We start from the raw sequence: 24,036 nt of genomic DNA, 5'->3' as shown, positions 1-24,036 counted from the left end.
CTGTGCCTTGTGCCGCCTTGCAATGGCTTCCCTGGGCACTGTGGAGTGCCCCTTGCTCACATAGATGAGGAAAGATCCCCTTATTGTGTGGACCAACCCCCATAATGGCCTGTGATACAGGTAATGAACAATGCCTGTCCTCTCAAACCACCTCTGTTGGAGGAGTATTTGCCAGAGAATCAATCTTAGAATCAACAAATTAGCATCACTTCCAGCAATTCTGTGCTCATCTTCCCCAGATGACTCAGTGGTCTGAGGTTCATCTTTCCAACCCACCAGAAGTTTTTGAATCCTATCAGGACTTACTTAGGAGAATGGCTGCTAGTCTGGGTACACAAGCTGAACTGGTAAAGGAAAATACCCACAAGTTATTAGACATCTTTCAGGCAACAGCTCCAGGAAGAGTAGTCTCACTGATTAATGACACCCTCTGACAGCCAGTGAAAGACTTGTGTCTTACACCAGTGTTGCTAGCCCCGACAGTCAAACATATAGACAAACGATACCATGTACCATTGCAAGGCTTTGAATGTTTTTGCTCCGACCCACCTCCCTCATCATCATAGCCATTAAGAGAGATTGCGGCAGGGGAGAATTAAGTCGACCCCAAAGAAAGACTGAACTCCTTAGCAAGAAAGATTTATTCTACTACTTTTTTCCAGATGAGAACAGCAAACCAACAAGATCTCCTAGTGAAGTATGATATGCTCATCTGAGAAGCAATGTCTAAATTACGAGATAGAAGTGGGAGAATTATCAATAATAATGCAGAATAGGAAGAAGTGTTCAACAAGTATTTCTGTTCTGTATTTGGTGAAAAAACAGATGGTACAGTTTCATCATATGGTACTAACACTCTTTCCATTCCACTGGTGTCTCTGGAAGATGTTAAACAGAAGCTACTAAAGTCAGACATTTTTAAATCACCATGTCCAGAAGCCTGGAAGAAAGCTAATGGTGTGCCAATTTTTAAAAAGGGTAAACCGGTTGACATGGGTAATTATAGGCCTGTCAGCCTGACATCAATCCCGGGCAAGATAATGGAGCTGCAGACACAGAACTCGATTAATAAAGAGCTAAAGATTAACGTAATTAAGGCAAATCAACATGGATTTATGGAAAATAGATTCTATCAAACTATCTTGATATCTCTTTTTGAAGAGATTACAAGTTTGGTTGGTAACGATAATAGTATTGACATAATATACCTAGACGTCTGTAAGGCATTTGACTTGGTACTGCATGACATTTTGGTTAAAAAACTACAATAATATCAAATTACATGGGACACATTCAATGGATTAAAAATTGGCTAACTGATAGGTCTCAAAATATAACTGTAAACAGGAAATAGTCATCGAGTGGGTCTGTTTCCAGTGGGGTCCCGCAGGGCCCTATGCTATTCAAATTTTTTATTAATGACCTGAAAAAAACCATGAAATGATCCGTGTTAAAGTTTGCAGATGACCCAGAAATTGGCAGAGTGGCAAATAATGGAGAGGACAGGTCACTGATTCAGAGTCATCTAAAATAAATCACTTGGTAAACTGGGCGCATGCATACAATATGTGTTTTAATCTGGGAACAAAGAATAGAGGCCATACTTAAAGGATTGGGGAATCTATCCTGGGAAGCTGTGACTCTGAAAAAGATTTGGGGGTGGGGGGGTTTGAATCATCAGCTGAACATGAGCTCCCAGTGTGATGCTGTGGCCAAAAGAGCTAATGAGATCCTGTATAAACAGAATCTTGAGTAGGAATAGAGAGATTATTTAATTCTGTATTTGGCACTGGTACAACTGTTGCTGGAATACTGTGTCCAGTTCTGGTGCTCACAATTCAAGAATGATATTGATAAATTGGAGATGATTCAGAGAAGAGCCATAAGAATGATTAAAAGATAGAAAATATGCCTCACAATGATAGACAGAAGGAGCTCTATCAGTTTATCTTAACAAAGGGAAGGTTAAGGGGTGACTTGATTAGTCTATAAATAACTACATGAGGAAAAATGTAATAATGGGTTATTCAGTATAGCAGAGAAAGATATAACAAATTCAGATTTGATATAAGGCATAATTTTTTAACTGGCTAATTAGCTATTGGAATGATGTACCAAGGGTTGTGGTGGATTCTGTCCACGGTTATAGTCTCCCAAATGCTGAGGAAGTGAGATGCTCTGTTACTGAAAAGGAAGGAAGGAACGAGAAGATCACTGTTCATTGCATTGCTATCCTTGAAGAAATCAAAAGGCTTGTTTCCCTACAGGAGCTTGAGGGCAAGACAAGTGGTTAGAGTAGGAGTTAGATGACCTCCTCGTCTGAGGTTTCTGTCTCTTCTTGAAGGTGTCAAGTTGCCTAAGCGGATAGAAGAGCTGTCTCTGATATGCTGAGAATATTTGCTGTGGAAGATTACATTGGTGCTTCCTAGCTGCTGGAGTGCGTGCTCCCCGGGAGCAGAGAATAGTGTATGAATCTTTAAAAGGGTACAATACCTTGTCTGTCTTATTTGAAAATAACGATTGTCCATCAAAGGGTAAGCCCTCCATAAACTGTTGAATATCTGGCACTATACTGGAGTTATACAAGTATGAATGCCTTCTCATTATGATTGCAGAGGCCATTGCAATGGAGGAAACATCTGCGACATCGAGGGCAGATTAGAGCGAGCTGCAGCCAGCTGACGATCTGTTAAGAAAGCCCTTACCTCTTTTTTTGTGTCATCCAGCAATTTATCTATGAATTCATAAATTCATAGATTCTAAGGCCAGAAAGGACCATTGTGATCATCTAGTCTGACCTCATGTATATATCACAGGCCATAGAACTTCCCCCAAAATAGTTCCTAGCACATATCTTTTAGAAAAGCATTCAATCTTGATTTTAAAATTGTCTGTGGTGGTGAATCAAATACGATCCTTAGTAAATTATTCCAGTAGTTAATTACCCTCACTGTCAAAAATTCACACCATATTTCCATATTTTGCTCATCATTATGTAATCACCACTTCGAGATCTGATGCAAACTTTGGAAAGTGTTGTTGCGATCGCTATTTAAATGGACTCATTATCTCCCACCATATTGTACTGCTTGTGAGTCACCTGAGTGGAATACATGTCTACAGCCACGTGAAGAAGAAAAAACAATTACGTTCTTCCATGACCTGCCCTCCATCCCTTCTCCATCAGAATCTTAGAGTATGTCTACACTCCAAGGAAAAACCCTCAGCGCCAAATCTCAGAGCCTTGGTGTGACAAACTGGACTGTTCTTAATGTAGCCTTTGAAGGCTGAGTGGGGAGTGTTGGCTGGGAAGGCAGGGGAGGTTGGCTAGGATGGTCTGCATTGGGGGATGGGAGACTGGCCATGAGGGAGAATACCTGAGCATGTAACATGAGAACCCAGGAAGGGGTTAGAGGCCAGGTGACACCTTTGCCCGGGAAACTGAACAAAGGCTGTGGGAGGGGACGCTGGAGGGAGAGTTTCAGGAGCTGGCTGGTGGAATGGCTGGGAGGCAGACAGGGCTCTGACCTCCCAAGGGGGCTGTGGTGCCCTGGGACCCCAAGATGGACCTAACTGGGGGGGATCCTGTTGTCTGTGCCTGCAAGACCTGTCTTGGACTGTGTTCCTGTCGTCTAAATAAACCTTCTACTTTACTGGCTGGCTGAGAGTCATGGTGAATCGCAGGAAGCCGGGGGTGCAGGGCCTTGTGTCCCCCCCCACACTCCGTGACACTAGGTCTGTTGGCTCAGCCTTGGGCTCTGGAGCTAAAACTAGCAGTGTAGATGTATGGACTCAGGCTGGAGCCCAGTGCTCTGAAACCCAGTGTGGGGAGAGGGTCTGACTAGCGTTCCGGGGGGGGCCACACTGAGATTGTTCGGTCAGGGCACACTGCAAAGAATAGGGTAGACAATCCCCCAAACTGGTGGTTATTCTAATAATGATTCACCAAGCCAGCAATAAAACAGCTTCCCTAATACCGTATTGGTTAGCCAGAAACCAAAAATACAGTACTTTTAAAACAATCCAGCCTTCGGCTTCCACCCAGACAGCCAAGTCAAATATGATGAGGATAACTGAAAATCTTGTTCATCATGTAAAAAGTTCTAGCAATCCCAAAAGATCGGACACATTACCCACCAGGTCAATGAATATTTCAGGTCTTACCCAAATACATGCCAATTTTTATTAACTAAATTAAGATTTATTAAAAAAGAAAAGAGAGCAAGTATAGGTTAAAAGACCATTATACATACTAGGGGTGGCGGGCCACATCTAGCCCGCCAGATGATTTAATCCAGCCCTCGAGCTCCTGCTGGGGAGTGAGGTCTGGGGCTTTCCCCGCTCCCACGCTCTAGCCGGGAGCAGGGTCGGGGACCACTCTGTGCACGCTTGCCGCAGCTCCTGGAAGCAGCGGCATGTCCCCCCTCCAGCTCCTATGTTTAGGAGCAGCCAAGGGGCTCCACATGCTGCCCCCTCCTCAAGCGCCGCCTTCGCAGCTCCCATTGGCCGAGAACTGCAGCCAATAGGAGCTGTTGGGGCGGTGCCTGCCTGGCCGTGCCTCCGCATAGGAGCCGGAGGGAGGACATGCCGCTGCTTCCAGGAGCTGCTTGAGGTAAGCGCTGCCCGGAGCCTGCACTCCTGAGCCCCTCCTGCACCCGCAGCCCTGATCCCCCTCCTGCCCTCCAAACCCCTTGATCCCTGCCCGGAGCCCCGTCCTGCACCCCAAACCCCTCATTTCAGGCTCCACCCCAGAGTCTGCACCCTCACCCAGAGCCCTCACCCCCTCCTGCATCCAAACCCCAATTTTGTGAGAATTCGGATCCCGCCATACAATTTCCATACCCAGATGTGGCCCTCGGGCCAAAAAGTGTGCGCACCCCTATACATACAGATATGAATAAAGTTCTTAGGCCAGTTTCGTAGTAGAGATGGTGAGCATCAGAGTTGCAAAAGTTCTTTCAGAATTAGTTCCATAGATTATAGTCCAATGTCGAATATCAAAGTTACCCAGACTGGAGCTGGGACCTCAGTCTTGTGTCTCAAACTTCCCCTGATGAATCTTAAGCAGATCTGAGATACAGGATCGGGGCCCGAGAGTTCTTTTTATAGCTCTCTGGCAGCCTCTTGACATCAGACATTCCTTGGGTGCAGCATTGTGGCTTTGAAGTAGAACCTCCTATTTCCTATGTGGTAACTAATTGCATTCATCAGCATAAGGTAATTATCCATTAAGTAGTTCAAAGACAGTTTACTACAAACTTCAAAGAAAAATATAGACAATGATATTATTACATTCATGTTTCATCTAAATGTTGTTATTCCCTTTTTGATCCCTGAATCAATACTAGTAACAGACAGGAACCGTCTGTTTACATGGTTAACATCTGACAAGATATAAGTAAACACATACAATTAGTATTACCTCTAATTCTCTTACAATACAGGTTTGCGTTTCAAAGCACTAGTCTATCTAACATGATGAAATGGTCCTAATTACCATTGACATACTTTTCTAATGTCTCTAAAGGTTGAATTTGGGTCATTTAGCTTGCTAATTGTTTAACCGTTTCTGGCTCAATGTCACAGAGCCTGAGCTCCATCCTGAGCCTGAATGCCTACACTGCTAGTTTTAGCTCTGCAGCTCAAGACCCCAATTAATTTGACCCAGGCTCTGAGACTCAGTGCCACAGGTCTTTTATTGCAGTGTAGATATACCCTTAGCATCTTCTCCAGTGTAAAGGAATTGAGGGGATTGGGGGCAGCGTTGCCCTTCTATAGCCTCGGGAGGGGCCACAAGGGGGCATAGGGGATTTGCACTGCCCCAACGGGCACTGCTGCAGGAAAGTCTCCGATGTGTTAGGTGTGAACACACTTGAGTAGAATACGCATCTGCACTTCTTGAAGAACAACAGTTACAGAACAGGTAAACAACCTTTTTTCACCTGTAATTCCTGAGCCTTGGGAAGCTCTAATAGTAATAATACTACTTCAAAGTGCTTTATAAACAAATTATTATTCCTGAGGGTATTCTGCGCCAAACAATTAAAAATTCTGCACCAAAAAAATAAAAATTATGTGCACAATATTTTAAAATTATGCAAAATTATGCAAATTTTATTTGTCAACTACATGTGGCGGCTCCAGCATGGCATTGGGGAGCACAGACAACTGGCTGCACGGAGGTGGGAGATCACTGTGCAGCTTTCCCCCCGGAACACGGACTCAGAGGTGTGACTGCACCCAACCCTGACACCGCGCAAGGACCAGGCCTGCCCCAGAAACATGCCGTCTGTGCCAGGTGCACCAGGTGTGGGCAGGCAGGCTCAGCAAGGCAGGATCGAACTGTGGAGGGGCTTAGTGTGGGGGAAGCCAGATGTGGGTTGAGAGGGTTCTATGTGGGGCAATCTGGGTACAGGTTGCTCAGGGGGAGATCTGGATGCAAAGGAGCTTGTTGCGGGGGTTCTGAGTGACACGGTAATGGGACTCCGCACGGGGGTCCAGGTGAAGGTAGTTGGGGCTCAGCAGGAGGGGTGTCTGGGAGGGGGAGGATAGAGTTCGGCAGGGAGGTCTGAGCGTGGGGGGGTCCAGATGCTGGGGGAGTGGGGCTCAGTGGGGTGGGGATCCAGATGCAGCTGATTGGGGCTCGGTACGGTGGGGATCTGGATGTGGGTGGCTCATTGGGGTGGTCCAGGTGCAGGGGGAGTGAGGCTTATCCGGGGGCTTCTCGGTGCAGGGAAGGGATGAGGCTCGGCGGGAGAGTCTAGGTATGAAGGGGTCTGGATGCACGAGGGTTGGGCAGATGGGGGAGCAGCTCCCTGTACAGTGGTCTCTCTCCCTGTAGCTGAGGAGCGATGGGTGCAGGAAGCTCGGGGTCTGGGGGAGTTTGCAGAGCTTCCTACAGCTGGGGGAGAAATCTGGGGGTGGGTCAGACACAGCCCCAGATGCCATGCAGGGGAAGAGGAAGTCCCGTCCTCCCCAACCCAGCCGGGACTAGCAGCTAAGCCCTGTGCAGGTTAGGAGCCACCAGCTGGGTTTTCCCCAATCCCACCCCCTGCCCCACAGTGATTTACCTCTCTGCTGGCTGCCCTGGGCACCCAAAACATACTGCTGGGGCGGGTCGCATGACCCTCTTGTGGCTTCCTTTTGCTTGCCCATCAGAAAGTCATTTTTGTGGGGAAGCAAAGAAATCTGTGGGGACATAAATTCTCTGCATGTGCAGTGGTGCAGAATTCCCCCAGGAGTGAATTATCTATTCAAGGGAGTGAAGAAAGTAAATATTTTGAGTTAAAGCTTTAAAACTTGGGAGGTCCTGGCTCCCCAGTCCTGTGCTAGACTACCTATCCAACTATTTATGTCCCTCATCACTGATCACCTCATAACCGCTAATGTATTGTATTCTCACAACACTCCTGTGAGATAAGGAAGTATTGCCCTAATTTACAGATGAGGAACTGAGACACAAAATGTAAATTTTCAAAAGCACCTCAGTGTCTTTCCACCGTGCCAGGCTCACCCGGGGTATCTGTGGCTGAGCTGGGAAATGAACCTAGGTATCCTGAGTTCCAGTCCAGTGCGCGCTCGCTCGCTCTCTCTCTCTCTCGGATCAGTTTCTCTAGATGTAGTCTAAAAGTAGAAAAGAAAGAGGAGTTGCTCAGAAACAGATTTGCTAAGAAACTGTGGTTAAATAATTGTTTTTCGCAGAACTTAATTTATAAAACCTTGACATACCACAAATTCATTTTGTGTCATTCTTAATGGTTATCTTTATCACTGGTGTGGTTATGTTAGCTCTCAACTTTATGCACATTTCTGGAAGCTCAGACTTGGAAAGACACATTTCTGTTACTTAACGGAATTCATTTTGCCAGATAACTTGACTTTCCGTTGGATGGTAGTCTTATAAAAATTCATATTATAAGGTTCCATTTTCTCAAAGCAACTTTTTGTTTTACCCCCTGGCTTATGTATTTTTTCAGCATTTGACTTGAGATGCCATGAAACAGCTTTGTCTGATATCCAGACAGAGTAACTTTGTTTTTTCTAAGGTGTTATGACTGTGTGAATGTGAAATTTTCACACCACAAATGTGTGTGGGATGTACATTGTGGTTAGCTATTCAGTTCTGGAAAATTATTTTATTTTTGGAATACCATAAATGTGCAAAAAATCAAACTGAGTGACGATCTGGCGTGCTCAAAATAAGTAACTTTGTCTTTATGATTGGGCTGAAATAAAAACTTCCTGTGATGTTTAAGCTTGATTTAATATTTTTATACTGTACTTTCCCTGCATTTTCTTCAACTTGGGTATTTGTGGTCACCGCTTTCTGAAGGTAAGAGGTCTAGAGGGAGTCTGAATTTTTTGCCTACTGTTTCTTGACTTAACTTTCCCCCTTTCTCACCTTGACTCTAACTAGGACAGAAAAAGTGCCTTCTGGGGATTGTATATATAGCACTCAGTAAATAAATATGGGGGAGAGGGACAGGAAGTGTGCAAATAGTGGTGTAGCCAGCATCTTCCTCATGAATATATCATCCTCACAGTATGATCATACTTCACCAGCTCAGAAATGAGTCCCTGTGTCCCTTCCTAAGTTGATTCTAGACGGCAGAGTAAAATGCTGCTGAACTGTAAATTCTTTCAGATGTTTCCAATATATTCCTATCCTGGGCAGGTGTGTGTTTGGGCAATTCTCCAGAGTTGATGAAATCTTGATGGAATTTGTCATGCTGCTTGTCCTGCTCATCTCCTGGCCAGCATGATAGAAAAGGAGTGAGAATAAAGGAAAAAACAGAAATGGGGGCTGTGTGGAAGACTCCTTTCCATCTTCCCTGCTGGTTAAATAGCACTAAGAGGGGTTCAAAAGAGGTGATGCATGGGGAGTGTTCAGATGGAACGTTGGGGGCTCAAAGGTTACCTGTCAGTTGGGGTGACACTTAATCATTCACTCAGGGGACAGAGACTCTTAAGGAGGAAAGCAGGTTGTTAAAACTCTTGGAGCAAGAGTAATATTTTCTTAATCTTTGACCTGCCTTCAGCATTTCTTAGGACATTTATAGCAACAGAGCCAAAACAGTGATCATCCTCTATATTTGCTGTGCTGCATTGGCAATCAGGAAAGTACTGTACCAAACTACCCCCGCCCCATCTCTGCACTGGGCACATGTGCTGGTAGCACCTATTTCTCTTTGGGTCAGTCTTAGACACCCCTACCCACCCTTTTGCTTATGCAGATCCGGAAGCCACTGACACAAAAACCCAATTGCACACAGAAGAGTTCTGAGATCATTTATACAAAAGAATATTTGGCAAGGGAATGGGTACAAACCAATGGGCTGAAAGGGGATGGGGGGCATAAGGCAATTGAACAAGAACAGTGAAACGATTAAAAAACAATCTCTTCCCCCTGTTATGGAGGAGGGAGTATTAACCTGGTAATGTTGCATGGGAGTTTTACTAGTTTACTGTCTACATTGATACTCGATGGTGGTGGGATATAAGGGTGTGACTTCACTTGAGGGATGATACTTGACAGCCAGCACGTAACCTGAGCCCAGGAGCAGGGTTGGGGCCAGGTGACACCTTCTGCCCCAGGGAAACTGAACAAAGGCTGGAGGAGGTGCTGGGGGGTGTGGCTGGGGGAGACTGCTGGAGGGGGTTTCAATTTGGAGCTGGCTGGGGAGACGGGGGGAGGCCCAGAACCTGGGTTTGGGCTCCCCACCCCCCAAGATGGACCTGAATGAGGGGTCCTGTTTTCTGTACCTACAAGCTCTGTTTTAGACGGTGTTCCTGTCGTCTAATAAACCTTCTTTTTACTGTCTGGCTGAGAGTCACGGTGAATCGCAGGAAGTGGCGGGTGCGGGGCCCTGACTCCCCCACACTCTGTGACACCTCCACCTCCAGCGGTGCCAGAAAACTTTACCGCACCTGATGCCTCTAATGCACAAAGCTGAGATGCACTAGCCTAGACATGCTGCTCGGTGGCTGCTCAGTCTGGACCTCTAGCCTGGGGCAGGGCCAGCGTTTAATACACTCCTGGCTGTTGGAGAGGCTCCTTGGGTCCGCTTATCTGCTGGTGCCAATTAAAGCTGTCCCTAGACTACTCTAACTTGTTCTTGGCCACTTTGGTTCCTGCCAGCCTCTAGGATTGTAGAGAGGCAGAAATGAAATGGAGAGCCACCTGTGCCTCACACCCAGGTACCCTGAGTACAGCTCTGGCACACATGGGTATCTTGCCCCATGTTATAAAATCCAGTGTGTACTAAAGAAATCGTTGATTCAAGTTAGCAGAACAAGTTTCATCACCCCTCTCACCTTCTCATTCTCAGGTTTTTTGGTAAAAGAAGTCTATGGGACTGCAGAGGGGCTTCAAACTTAGATGAATTACATCAGTTGTTAAGTAACATAATGATCAGACGCTTGAAGAATGAAGTTCTAACCCAGTTGCCTCCCAAAATTAGACAACGCATTCCATTTGATCTCCCAAAAGCTGCTGCTAAGGTGAAATGACTCTCATTCAATATTTTTAAATATCTGACAAACTTGTTGCTAGCAGTAATATCTAATAACTGTGTTTACTATCCTTTTTTATCTGAATTATTTGGAATATATTTTTGTATATAAGGAACATGAATTTATATATAGTGTATGTTTATGTTATATATACACATAAAAATAAAATAATGGAGCATAGGTTTTATCAACATGGGTATGAGGTGGCTGCATTACCAATGGGAGGTGAAGCCACAAGCGAGTTATGAAGCTTGCCCCAAAAGAGCCATACATAATACACTACGATGTAGTCTGCCACATATAGTAACTACATTAGAATGTGTTAGGATTTTAAATAAATTGTTGGTATCATATAATAAAATACATGTGCATATACACCTCTCCCTTACAGGACCTGATCCAGCTCCACTGAAGTCAATGGCAAAGTTTCCATTACCTGAAATGGTGCAGGACCCAAAATTCATAGTGAAGGGTTTCCCTTCCACAAAAACACTTTACTTTATAAGCAGAATTTTACTAATATTAGAGGTGCATAAAAGATCCCATCCTCTTCATCCTCAGAACGTATGGTGTGGAGGGTGGGGTTACTACAAGGCTGTATCTTCACTCTCTGAAGAACAGAGAACAAGACTGCCTCTTCTCTCCCTATTGGGAATACTTGCAGCAAGACCCTGAGCCAGGGATTTTTATTCCTACTTCAAAGAGAGAGGTGATAAATGCTGCATTTTAAGTGGATTAACACTATCTGGTAGCAGTAGATAACAAGTACTGCATTCCAAAAGAATACTTGAACTCTAAATGTTCATTATAAAAAAAAATTAAGCTTCACTATGAGCCAAAAAATCTTACTGCGTTATAGGTGAAACCGTGTTATATTGAACTTTCTTTGTTCCGCCAGAGTGCGCAGCCTCCCCCTTGCCCCCTCCTTCCCCCCCCGGAGCACTGCTTTACCGCATTGTATCCGAATTCGTGTTATATGGGGTCACGTTATATCGGGGTAGAGGTGTACTGAAGTAACTGCAGTTAAGGTTCATTTGTATTAATTTGAAATTTCTCGTATAGACTACCTTACAAAATCGTCTAATTATGCTTATTAGCGCACATTGGTTGTTTTAACTCACTCTCTCTCTCTCCTATATTTTGCCAAATTAAGTTATGTTACAAAAATTGAATAACCACTCAGTACAAAAAATTTAATCTGCATATTTGCAATGACTACAACACTTAAAGTACAGTAATACATTTAGTTGCAATGTTTATTGGGTAGCTCACTGAAAGAAATTTCATACACAGTTAGTTCGTGACTTGTGTTTTTATATTCACCAGCAAGAATTGCAGTCTTTTTCAAACTCTCACATTTTACACATAATCAAATATTCTGATCTAAAATTATAAACTTCAGTAACTTGCCCAGGGCTTAGTATTTTGTCTTTTGTCTCTTTTTAGTGTACATTCTAATCTGTCAGGAACTTTATTACAGTTAAACCAATAAGTTCTTTAATACATCTATGGGACAACCAATAATTATAACAAAAAAACTTGTCTCCTTAATAGCAGCCCATCCAAAGACCTAGCATATCCATCCCAACAACCAATCTCTTCCTCTAATTCCCAACAATAAATGTGAGTTTTGTGGTGTTCCCCGAAAGCTAACAAATCTGGGTTCTAGCAGACCGAGAGGTGAGAGCATTCCAAACCTGACAATCCTTCAACAGAAAATGCCTGGCCAGCACCTTTCCCCACGCTCTCTTCTTGCACAACCAGTGCTCTGGTGTCTGTGTTCTCTGCGTGATGATGCACCACTTAATAAGTGGACAAAGCAACAGAGGGTCCTGTGGCACCTTTAAGACTAACAGAAGTATTGGGAGCATAAGCTTTCGTGGGTAAGAACCTCACCCCACGAAAGCTTATGCTCCCAATACTTCTGTTAGTCTTAAAGGTGCCACAGGACCCTCTGTTGCTTTTTACAGATTCAGACTAACATGGCTACCCCTCTGATACTTAATAAGTGGACAGTCACATTCAATTTCAGTTTCAGAGTACTCTCAAACAGTACAGCGTGTTGCAGTAAAATAATCTCGAGTTGACATATGCATGAGTAAACTGTAGCAAAATGTGCATCCAAAAGAAAAAGACTCTTCTTGCCGTTTATAAACTAAAGTGCTCTTGGCTGTGTAGCTGCTGCCTGAGCATCTAGGCACACATCCAGATTTAAAAATACAACTAGGGATGTCAGTATAATCTCTGCTATCCTTTCTAATAACTTTCCCCAACCTTAATGTATAACCCTTGAAAGGATTTTCAGTATGATCCATCAACTGGATTTTCTTTTAACTTTGTGGAGAGTGTATAACCCAAGGTTAGGATGGGACCAGAGTACCAAATAGTTATATCTGTTAACTATTTAACAGCACATGAAAATCAACATAAATGACATTAGATCAATAAAGTAGAATTAATGTTTTTGTTTAGTTATTTGTAACAAAGGAAAATATTGTGAAGGATTGATAGCTGATTACATTGTATTTTTATTTAAATAAGTTTTGTCACGACATCTTGGCTGATTGACTAAAACTAAATCTTACCATTAATGTTCTTTGTTACATGATTATATTTTCTCCTGATGCTCCACTTTCATATGTAATTGGAATTCTTTTTGCTTGTTCAGTATTTCTTCTGAATAAAAAGTGCTTAGTGTTTGATTTATGATGTTAACGGAGTGAGCTTTATTTTCACCCACAGCTTTTCACAAGTTTCTATTATTGGTAGGAACATATGACTGACCTGCTGCTGCACTGATGTTTTTCTTTGAAAAAGCTAGCATCTTTGAATATAATCTCCTTCCTTACCTTTCCTTTTGATAGGAAGGTGGGACATGATTCACAGAAGCAGTAATTGTTCTGCCATTTATATTGTACCTCTAAACATTTTTCTTCCCTCCCATTCAGGAACTGAATACCAGCTTTGAAGAGTGGGAGAAATTAATGAGGGCTCCAAATTCAGATGTCACTGAAAGCCACTTTGTTCAAGTCATGGGTCTGATTACACGCATGTATAAGCAAACTGCCATTGCCAAGGTAATGAAATCTTTTTATAGTTTTATTTTAAATATGTATTCAATCATATGTTTTAATTATCTCTTTTTCTACTATTTTTATATTATGTGCTTCCGATGTGTAATCACTTAACTAGTGGACTCTTCATGCTTCTTCACAGAATTGGGACAGTTGGGCATTTGGGTGGTCTTCAGTCACTGTAACGTCCCACATTTTTTTAGAGGTGGATAACTAATTGTGTGAAATGTTTTTGATGATTTGTGGTATCTCTGGTATACAAACTAAAACAGTCTGGCGGAGTAATAAATTGGCAAAGCACTTTTGCATGACTTCTTCAATCTCAGAATTCTGAACAGTATTATCAGATGTTTAGCGAGACGAGACTGCTTGAACTTTCAGTTTGACGTTCTACATTGAATATCTTATCTGTCTTCTTAGATGCCAACAATGACAATGCTTGTGCTTTGACCAATCTTGGGAGTCAGTTTCACTGCCAGTTTGCTCTCACTACTAAGTTCCTCCTCCCCCTCCAATATTATGTTTAGAGTAGGCTGTGGCTCCTTGTCCTAACATGTTTTGAGAATTTAAATAATTCCTTTCCTTTATTTATATTTCTCCTGGAGCTCAGAGCCCTCAGGCTAACTTGCATGGCCTTCCTAATTGTTCTTCAAAACTCTACAAATCTTGATGGACAGCCCTTCCACCGTGCACTACATAAATGGGCAAGGAGGCACACACTCATCATCACTGTGCCTGAAAATCATCAAGCTCTGAACGTGGTGCCACTAGCGTAGGATAACCCAGAGGGTTCGTCATCTCCCGGGTATCAACAACAACCTGGTAGACTTCCTGAGGAGACAGTTGGTCACCACTCACAAGTAGTCTTTGAGGGTGACAGACCTGTTTGCTAACATCATCATCAACACCAACTGCAAGAACTTTTATTCCACGGGGTATGAATCTGGACACCTTCCTTGTTCAGTGGCTCCAAGTCGTCTTGTATGCCTTTCCACCAATCCCCAGGGTGATTTCCAAAATCAAAGGAGACAAAGCCACGATATTTCTTGTAGCTCCGTACTGACCGAGGCAGTTTTGGCTGACAGACCTACTACATGTCCATCTGTCTCTGATCTAGCTCCTGGACTGCATGGACCTGATCTCACAACACCATGGCCAGATACTCCATCTGAACCCGAAGTCACTGGACCTCAGAGCATGGCTGTTGGCTGATTGAATACCATCGACCAAAATTGCTTCCTATATGTCCAAGAAATCCTGGCACAGAGCAGGAAAGTATCCACCAGAAGAATATATCCATTTAAATAGAAGAAGTTCATGATAAGGGCAACAAAAATGATTAGGGATATGGAACGGCTTCCGTATGAGGAGAGATTAAAAAGACTGGGACTTTTCAGCTTGGAAAAGAGATGGCTATGGGGAGATATGATTGAGGTCTATCAAGTGTTGTTTACTACTTCTCATAACACAAGAACTAGGGGTCACCAAATTAAATTAATAGGCAGCAGGTTTAAAACAAATAAAAGCAAGTATTTCTTCACACAACACACAGTCAACCTGGAACTCCTTGCCAGAGGATGTTGTGAAGGCTAAGACCATAACAGAGTTCAAAAAAGAACTAGATAAATACATGGAGGATAGGTCCATCGATGGCTATTAGCCAGGATGGGCAGGAATGGTGTCCCTAGCCTCTGTTTGCCAGAAGCTGGGAATGAGCGACAGGGGATGGATCACTTGATGATTACCTGTTCTGTTCTGTTCGTTCCCTCTGGGGCACCTGGCACTGGCCACTGTTGGAAGACAGGATACTGCGATAGATGGACCTTTTTTCTGACCCAGTAGGGCCATTCTTATGTTCTTATATGGCCAGCCCATCGTGGTCTTGACCAGATCCAGGCCTCAATATCACAGATCCTTATCTATTGCACTTATAAAGGACAGCCTCTTGTTCATCTCTACTAAAATATATTTCATAGCAATCTCCGCTTAGCATCCACCTGTATCGTCATGCTCAGTCTTTTCTCATGGTATCAAAGTTTCTTAAAGGGCTGTTATGCACTTACCCACTGGTCAGAGAACCTACTTCTACTTGGGACCTCAATCTAATCCTGACACTGATGGACCTTTATCAGACTACTCCCTGCACCGCATCTGAAGATGATCTTCCTAGTGGCTAACGCTTTAGCTGGGAGACTAAGTGTTAGGCAATTATGGCCAAACCTGAGTCCCTATACAAAATTCCATAGGGACACAGTGGTGCTAAGACTTTACCCAAAGTTCATGCCTAAGATGGTTTTAGAATTTCATCTAAACCAGTCAGTCAGCCTGCCTGTTTTCTTCCTGATGCCATACTTAGCACCAAAAGAAAATAAATTAAACATACCAGATATATCCAAGACTGTTGCTTTATAACACTGATAGGACCAAATTGTTCAGACTGTTGCCCCATCTATTTATAGTCATGGGCAGGTGTTCTGAAGTTCAAGCCCTCTCCTCACAGAGGATACTGGAATGGATTACAAATGTATCTCATTGTGTTAGCTGATGTAATAATCCCAATAAACATTAAGGCTCACTCCATCAGAGCTCAAGCAACATCCTCTGCCTGGTTCAGAAATGTACCAGTTTCCAGTATCTGCAAAACGGCAACATGGAGTGCCCCACTGACGTTTGTCAAGACTTATGCCTTGGACTCATCTGCCAGAGCTGATGCCAAATTCATCACTGTTCGACGGACATAGCTGAAACTCCTCATTCCCACCATTTTGACTGCTGGGCAGTCACCTACAATGGTATTCACACTGACACATACTCAAGAAAGAACAGTTACTTACCCTTTAATTGTCGTTCTTCGAGATGTAGTCAGTGTGATCCCATGACCTGTCCTCTATTCCTGCTTTTTGGGTTTCGGATTGCAAGGGAAAAGAAGGTGGGTCTTGGCTGCCCTGCCCCTAATGCCCTTGTATGGGAGTACAAGAAGGCACAGGGTTCATGCATGGCCCCAGTGCACACTACTATTAAAAAAAAAAAAAAAAAATCTCATGCACATGAGGTGGACACCAACAGTGGGATCAGCACTGACTAAATGTCTTGAACAGCCATGATTACTGGAGGATAGGTAACTTTTCAGGGGGACTTGTACCCAAGCAGTAGATTATCTAATGAGGGATTTGAAGACACTGAGGAAAGTCACCTTAAGTGGGAACCTTTATAAAAGGAGGACTTTCTTACAGGCCATTTTAGAGAGAGAGGAAACCAGGCCCAGAAGGCAAGGCCGTGGCAGTAGCAAAGGAGGGTCTTGCAACCCTGAAAGGACTGACCAAAGCCAAACGGACTCTGAGTGGTGAGGAAACTGAGAGAGGGGTTTGCATGCAGGTTTTTGCTATTTTTCCATAGAGCTGTATAGCTTTTGTGAGTTCTCTATGAGTAAAGGGTGATAATTTTAGAAATTCCTTTGCACTGCCTTTGTGACTCTTGCATTCAATGTCACATAGTCCCCAACGGGGGTAACAGTAAGTCAGAAGATCAACAGCTTCAGTGAAACTTTGCAAATGTGCAAGAGCTGCTTGGGAGAGCTGCAAGGTTGCAAGGTCTGGGCAGTTGGGCGGGTAAAGTTTTCTCTCTCTGGGTTGGCTGCTAATTAGAGGATGTGTCCCCAGAGAGTGTGCCCAGAGGTCCAAAGCCTGAGACAGTGCTTAGATTCTGCTCAGACCCAGAAGCCAAGAACAGGTGATATCCCGTGGGTGAATCCTTGTACACTAATCTTGTAACAAAGTTCCAAGCTTTTTTCAGTAGCTATCTAATCATCTTATGCCTAGGCTGTTATTTGCGGACTGTTAAAGCTATAGCAAGACAAGTCTTTCTTTTCTTCCCTTTCCAAAAACAAACTTCCCTCTTATCTAAGGGCTTGTTATACTACCCACCCGATCGGCAGGCAGCGATCGATCCAGTGGGGGTCAATTTATCGTGTCTATACTAGACACGATAAATCGACCGCTGAGCACTCTGCCGTCGAATCTGGTACTCCACCAGAATGAGAAGCGCAAGCGGAGTCGACGGGAGAGCATCAGCTGTCGACTTACCACAGTGAAGACACCGTGGTAAGTAGGTCTAAATATGTCGACTTCAGCTACATTCGTGTAGCTGAAGTTGCATATCTTAGATCGACCCCACATGGTAGTGTAGACAAGCCCTTACCTAATCACCTTCTGGCTAACGTGCTTTTTGTGAATGTGGGAATAGTGCAGATTTTGCCTCCAAACTCAGCTTCTTAGGTTAGGAGCTAGAATGGATGAACAGATTTTTTTTTTTTTTTTTTTAGATAAAAAGAAATCTAACTTGGTGAGGCAGATATAGTGGGAAAACCCTCCACGGTGGTTGATAGTCATCCTGCCCGTCAAAGCAAATAAAGAGGAGGAACTCGACACTGACTAAGCTGTTTCAACTGAGACACAAAACAAATTAGCTAGGGAAAAATAATTTGCCTTCCTACTGTGCCAATGTAAGGTTATTTACTGTATTTCACTTTCCTTTCTCTTGCGTTCTCTCCTAGTTTTTTTAAAAATCAAAAAGCAAGAGTTACATGGCACAAAAGAAACATTTTCTAGGTTAATTTGCATACTGGTAGGCCCTGTTAAAAACCACATTCCTGTTGTGGGAAAAGTGCTTAGCAGAACTACAGAAAGGGTATCTTCAGATTTGTTAAAATACTGTCAAAAGCAGCATATAGTTACCTTTGCCAAATGTGGAAAGAGAATTCAAATAAGTATTACAATAATTGTAAGTTAACCTTATATGTGAAGCTCTTAAAAAACAATGTAGCATTTACTGCTGTAAATACTTTGAAAAGGTAAATCATAATAGATATGCTACTTAGGCCAAAAGAAACTATATTAAAAGTTGTGTGACTTAGTCTATTTGCTATGGCAACATAGCTGAAGCTTTTATTTTATCTTTAGAGAAACTTGAAATCCAGTTGCAAAATATTTGAAAACTTTTATAACACTATTATGCTTTTGCATCACATTGAATATTTATAAAAATAATATTTACTCATCTGTATTTTCTGTTGTTGAAAATCCAAAAAAAATCCTAATTAAATATTGTTTATAGCAGTGAACAGTAAAAACATTTGGACCAAATAATTGAAAGAAGCTTTCAGAATTGCTTTTTTAAATAAATTAAATCGATTTACTTTCTTTAAATACATTAGGGTCAGGGGAGACTCATCTGAAATCTCAACACAAGCCCAATTATAACATTTTTATATAAAGCCACATCTGTTTCCTTAGGTCTTAAGATGTAAAAAAATTGCTGATTTCCAAATCAGCAATCTGGAACTGACTGTTGCTAATCAAATCACCAGTTACTGAGCCACTTTTTCGTCTGTTCACAGGTAACTTTATTGTTGCCTAATTTCAAATGGTTTAGTGTGTGAATCTGCAGGCTGCAGAGTTCAGTGAGAATTGAGATTTGCATTTTTATTACTGCAAGTTTACCTCCCTCAAAATTATCTTCCTGGCCCCTTGAGTCCCTCCACTGACACCCTATTCTTAACTGCATTCCCTCCAAACAATCTTCAAAGCCACTACTGCACACTCCTTCAAATCCCTTCTTACAAACCAGAACAAACTGTCTACAACAGCTGCAATACACAGCTAGTCTTGTGTGTCCATAACATGCTCGTATTACTGTTTCCCCAAATTCCCTTCTTAACCTTCCCTCTCTCCTGCCATTTGTTTGTTTTATGAGCTGCATGTTGTCTTAAACTAAGATTGTAAAATTTGGGGGACAGGAAGTGTCTTAATATATGCCTGTATAGCGCTCAGCACAGTGGGGCCCCAACTTGGCTGTGTCTTCTCGTTATTACTGTAATACAAATAATTCATAACTAACCAATGCTTTGCACAAGTGTGATAGACTAAACTTTGATGGAGAAAACTTTGGAACTTTTCTGTGATAGTATCATTCATTACTAAAAGAGCCACTTATTTAGGTAATAAATTAACCTTTATGTTAATGATATTAAGGTCAAAGAGTGTAGCCTTCTGTATCAGATACTTAATAGAATAAATCTTCCATTGATACCATATCAATACCAATATCATATTAATCATTTTTAAATTACTCTAGTTTGCTCAGTTTTTAAAATATTTTGCAAGCCTAACGTGAGTAGAAATAGGAAATAGTGAATTAGATTATTCTTTCAGTTTTAATCAATGGTGTTAGGGACACAGGTGCAGATTTTTTTAATGCATTTTTTTTGTTGGTGTCCCTTTAAATATCTCTAGGACAGAAATCAATTGATATTCATTAGATTGTCAGCATATTAAATAATCAATCTGAGTTGTCATTGTTTTAGCTAAAGGGAGTTTAAAAATTGCATTTTAATCCTTAACAAGCACCACAAAACTATCAAACCATGAAGACAGTATCTGGAAACGCTTTTCTCTGTTAGAACCTGACTCATACGATTTAAAAAATAGTTAATTTTCTGTCCTCCTAATAAAGTCTACATCACAAAAGCTATTAAAGCAGACACCATTACTGTCTGAATTTTTTTGTATAATCTGTAGTACTAATAAAATTGCACCATTTCTTGTATTCTAGGCAGGAGCGGTAAAGGACTATATCAAAATGATGCTTGAGAATGACAAACTTAAGTTTCTGGTTTTTGCTCACCACTTAAGCATGCTCCAAGCTTGTACAGAGGCAGCCATAGAAAACAAGGTAATTTTAAATGTTCTTCATAGAGTTTAAAAATGACCTCTTCCAAAGATTATATTATTAGGCCCCAATCCTGCAAACACTGAGGCACTTGCATAGCTCCTTGAATTCACAGTTATTCATGTGAGTGTTTTGTGGGATCAGGGCCAACAGTCAGTATTGAAAAGATCTCGGTTGTAGAATAGTTTTGGGAAATAATGTAAACACTTGTATCTGGAACAGTAAATGCCAGATCCCTTACCATTATACTATTGTAGAGTAAGTCCTTTAGGTCATTGCTAAAATAGTGTACTATTTCAGTGTACTATAATAGCTCACAAAATGGTGATTGGAATTAAAGAGAATATTAATAAATAATCCTCACAGTGAAATAATGTGCTTTTCTTCTGTAACACTTTCCATTTTAAGATTCCACGTTGCTTTACAAACATTAATAAATGAATTAAACTCCCATGTGGTAGGTGAGATGATTATTTTACAGATAGAAAAGACTGAAACACAGAGGTATTAAGTGATTTGCCTATGGTACTGAGTTAGGAGTAGAACAAAGCTATTCTGTTTCCCAGTTTTTTAATAGTGTCCAAAAAAAAATTCCTTTTATGTAAATTATGGGAATCATTATGTAAATTTGCCATTATCCTGGTATGTTATAGGCACGTTACATTCGGATAGATGGAAGTGTTCCTTCAGTAGAAAGAATCCATCTTGTCCATCAGTTTCAGAAGGATCCTGATACTCGTGTGGCCATCCTGAGCATTCAGGCTGCTGGTCAGGTAAGGTTAAAAAAAAAAAAAAGTAGATATTAGGCAATGCAATTTGAAGTATAATATTTAAAAAGACAAAGCATACACATATGATGTCTTACTATAAGTGACCTATATCATGAGGCTTTTGCACTCAGCAGCCAATTTAGTACCAACCATATAATAATCCGTACTGAATTTAAGTTGAAATTATTTCTACAGAACCAAAGCTAGGAAAGTGTCAGCCTGTATTTAAATAGGATGTTGGTGTGAGTTCACTCATTTCTAAAAGCACCAATGTAATAAGAAGCAAACATCACTTTCCACAGTTGTTTGTTGGGAAAGCAATGTGGTGGCAGTTACACAATACTGCAGTTTACTATATCTTACTGCAGGGCCGGCTCTAGGCACCAGCAAAGCGAGCAGTTGCTTGGGGCGGCAAATTTGCAGGGGCGCAAGAATCCAGCATGGGAGCTGAGAACCAACGGGGGCCCTGGGAGCTGTAGTTCCTTGGTTAGCTCCCTGCCTATAGAGCCAGCCCTGGAGCAGGGAAAGAACTACATTTCCCAGCATTCCCTCGGCCGCAATTAACAGGAAAGGGGGGGGGAAGGAGTGTGGAACTGAAACCTCATGCTGCAGCTTGCTGTGAATGGTAGGGATAGAGCCAGCTCTAGGTTTTTTGCCGCCTCCCACCCCAGCCCTGGGCTCCCCCCACAACCCGTGTTGCCCCAGCCCTGGACTCTCCCCCGCCCACACCCCCTGCTGCCTCAGCTCTGGCCCCACCTGCACCTTCTGCCACCCCAGCCCTGGGCTCTCACCCCCCCCGGCCCCCCGCACCTCTTGCCGCCCCAGCCCTGGGCTCTCCCCCAAAGAAAGAATTGGGTGGACTAAATGGACAGTGCACCTCTCTATCTGAAGCCTAGCAAGGGAGGTACGTGGATCCCACCCAAATTTAAAATGAAAAGTAAGGGAGGGGAGGCTCTACTAGGACCTGGGCAGCTTTAGATACAGTACCAGGCACGTAGGAGGATTTACGCTTCTGAGCCATGGAAGCAGAAATTGACTTTTCTTTTCCAGATTTAGCTAATATTCAGAAAGGGAATCTAGCACCTGCCTTCCAGATTTGAACACCCTCAAAATTCAGGAGTGCTCAAGCTCAATTTGGGCAGCTGTTACTTCATTTCTCCCAAATCAAATATACTGATCCACTGTAACTTGCTGTAGAAAAAGTAGAATAAATTGAGCAAGAAATGCTTCCCAGTGGTTATTAGGACTGGAATTGCTATTTTCAACAGCCATTGCCTTTTTTTTGTTTTAGTTTTAGTTTTATTTGTTTAAAAGGAAGACAGTGATATTGCACTGGCAAATTCCCCATAGAAACAAAGAATGGAACAAAAGAATAATAAAGGCACCTCAACTTTTCCTCATTTATGTAGGACAGTCTTATAATATGCATCCAGATATCCTTCAATCACACAAGCTGAAAATTGTTCCACTTTACTGCAGTTCTGTAACCATATGGGAACCAATCCTGTCTGTGTTCTGTGCACATCCAAAATTCCTGCTGAATGACCCGCCCTGGGAGCGAGTTACCAGTGACCCAGGGCTGGGGCTGCAGGAGGGTGCAGTTGCGGGGTAGGGGGAGAGAGAGAGCCCCGGGCTGGGGGGGGGGGGGGGAGGGGGAGGAGGAGGGCAGCCAAAAATTTTTTTGCTTGGGGCAGCAAAAAACCTAGAGCCGGCCCTGTCTTACTAACATTTCCAGCTGTCGCTATTTCATGTTGTTATGGGCACAAATACTTCAGAAGCATTAATAATTGTCTTATATCCGTTTTCAATGCTTGAATTACTACTGCAGTATAGTTGGTGTGGGTAACTGTTCAATGGAGCAGTCATAAAATTAACAATCCTGTTTTGCTTGCAACAAGAAGAAAAATGCCTTGACTTGCCTTAGAAAAAAACCCAACATATATCTATGAACCATCTGCTGTCCAGGTCACCCAGTATCTGAAGAAGAGCTTTGTGTAAGCTCAAAAGCTTGTCTGTCTCTCTCTCAGCAACAGAAGTTGGTCCAATAAAAGATATTACCTCATCCACCTTGTCTCTCCAGTATCTTATTGCCATTATAAAAATAGTTTACATTATTTGTAGTAGTTCCCTTCTGATGTTCAGTCATTCACTGAAATTTACTTGTGTGTTCGTAGAGTCACATCTTCTCTGTCTAGCATTTGAGTAATCAGTGAATCAACACTGCTTTTACTAATTTTGTTTAGGGTTTAACTTTTACTGCTGCCACTCACATCGTGTTTGCTGAATTATACTGGGACCCTGGACACATGAAGCAAGCAGAAGACCGAGCACATCGAATTGGACAGTGCAGTTCTGTAAATATCCACTACCTTATTGCAAAAGGAACTTTGGATCCTCTTATGTGGGCAATGTTGAATCGCAAGGTATGTATTGAACTAAAACTAAGTAATCAACAAAGTGTTTGATGTGTGTCTGGAATCCACAGTATTCAAGGATGTTTGCTGTAGAGGATTCTGTAGAGGGGCATTGTCCTAATCTCAGGATATTAAACCAACCAGCATATGTACAATTGCAGGGGACCAGAATGACAACTCTTATTCAGAACTAACTTTTCTCTTTTCTGCTGTCCTTTCCTAAGAGGCGAAGATAAATATGTTTTGTTTTTTAAGATGCAAATGGGGAAGAAAAGATCATTAAAGGATTCAATAAGATTCAGCAGGCTGATGTAGTAGTAGACAAGATAAACATGACAAAACATTTATTTCTGTCTTTCCACTATCAATTGTGAAATTGGGATGGCTTGGATGAAATTGTTTTTGAGACAACTGTTTTTCATCCTGGAAAATATTAACTGAAGCTTCTATTAGAAAACTATAGAAATTGAAATTTGGAAAGATGATAATTTTAGAAATATTCACATCAAAATTTGGAAAGAGAGTTAACAGCTACTTGTG

At 42.3% G+C, this 24,036-nt stretch overlaps 1 protein-coding gene across 2 annotated transcripts in view; it reads left to right on the top strand.

The window, feature by feature from the left end:
- ZRANB3 (zinc finger RANBP2-type containing 3) overlaps window positions 1-24,036 on the top strand; it is a 124,172-nt gene that overhangs the window by 56,631 nt on the left and 43,505 nt on the right. For both annotated transcript variants that reach the window (XM_026647429.2, XM_026647431.2), the window contains 5 exons: window positions 10,329-10,500; window positions 13,461-13,589; window positions 20,196-20,315; window positions 20,966-21,085; window positions 23,326-23,505. In XM_026647429.2, coding sequence (XP_026503214.1) covers window positions 10,329-10,500; window positions 13,461-13,589; window positions 20,196-20,315; window positions 20,966-21,085; window positions 23,326-23,505 — 721 coding nt within the window. The remainder of the gene's footprint in view (window positions 1-10,328; window positions 10,501-13,460; window positions 13,590-20,195; window positions 20,316-20,965; window positions 21,086-23,325; window positions 23,506-24,036) is intronic.

This window comes from Terrapene carolina, unplaced genomic scaffold (genome assembly GCF_002925995.2).
Source record: "Terrapene carolina triunguis isolate 2854851 unplaced genomic scaffold, T_m_triunguis-2.0 Scaffold62, whole genome shotgun sequence".
Classification (NCBI taxonomy): Eukaryota; Metazoa; Chordata; order Testudines; family Emydidae; genus Terrapene; species Terrapene triunguis.
The sequence above is the reverse complement of the archived record's forward strand: the minus strand, read 5'-3'. Positions and strand labels throughout refer to the sequence as shown.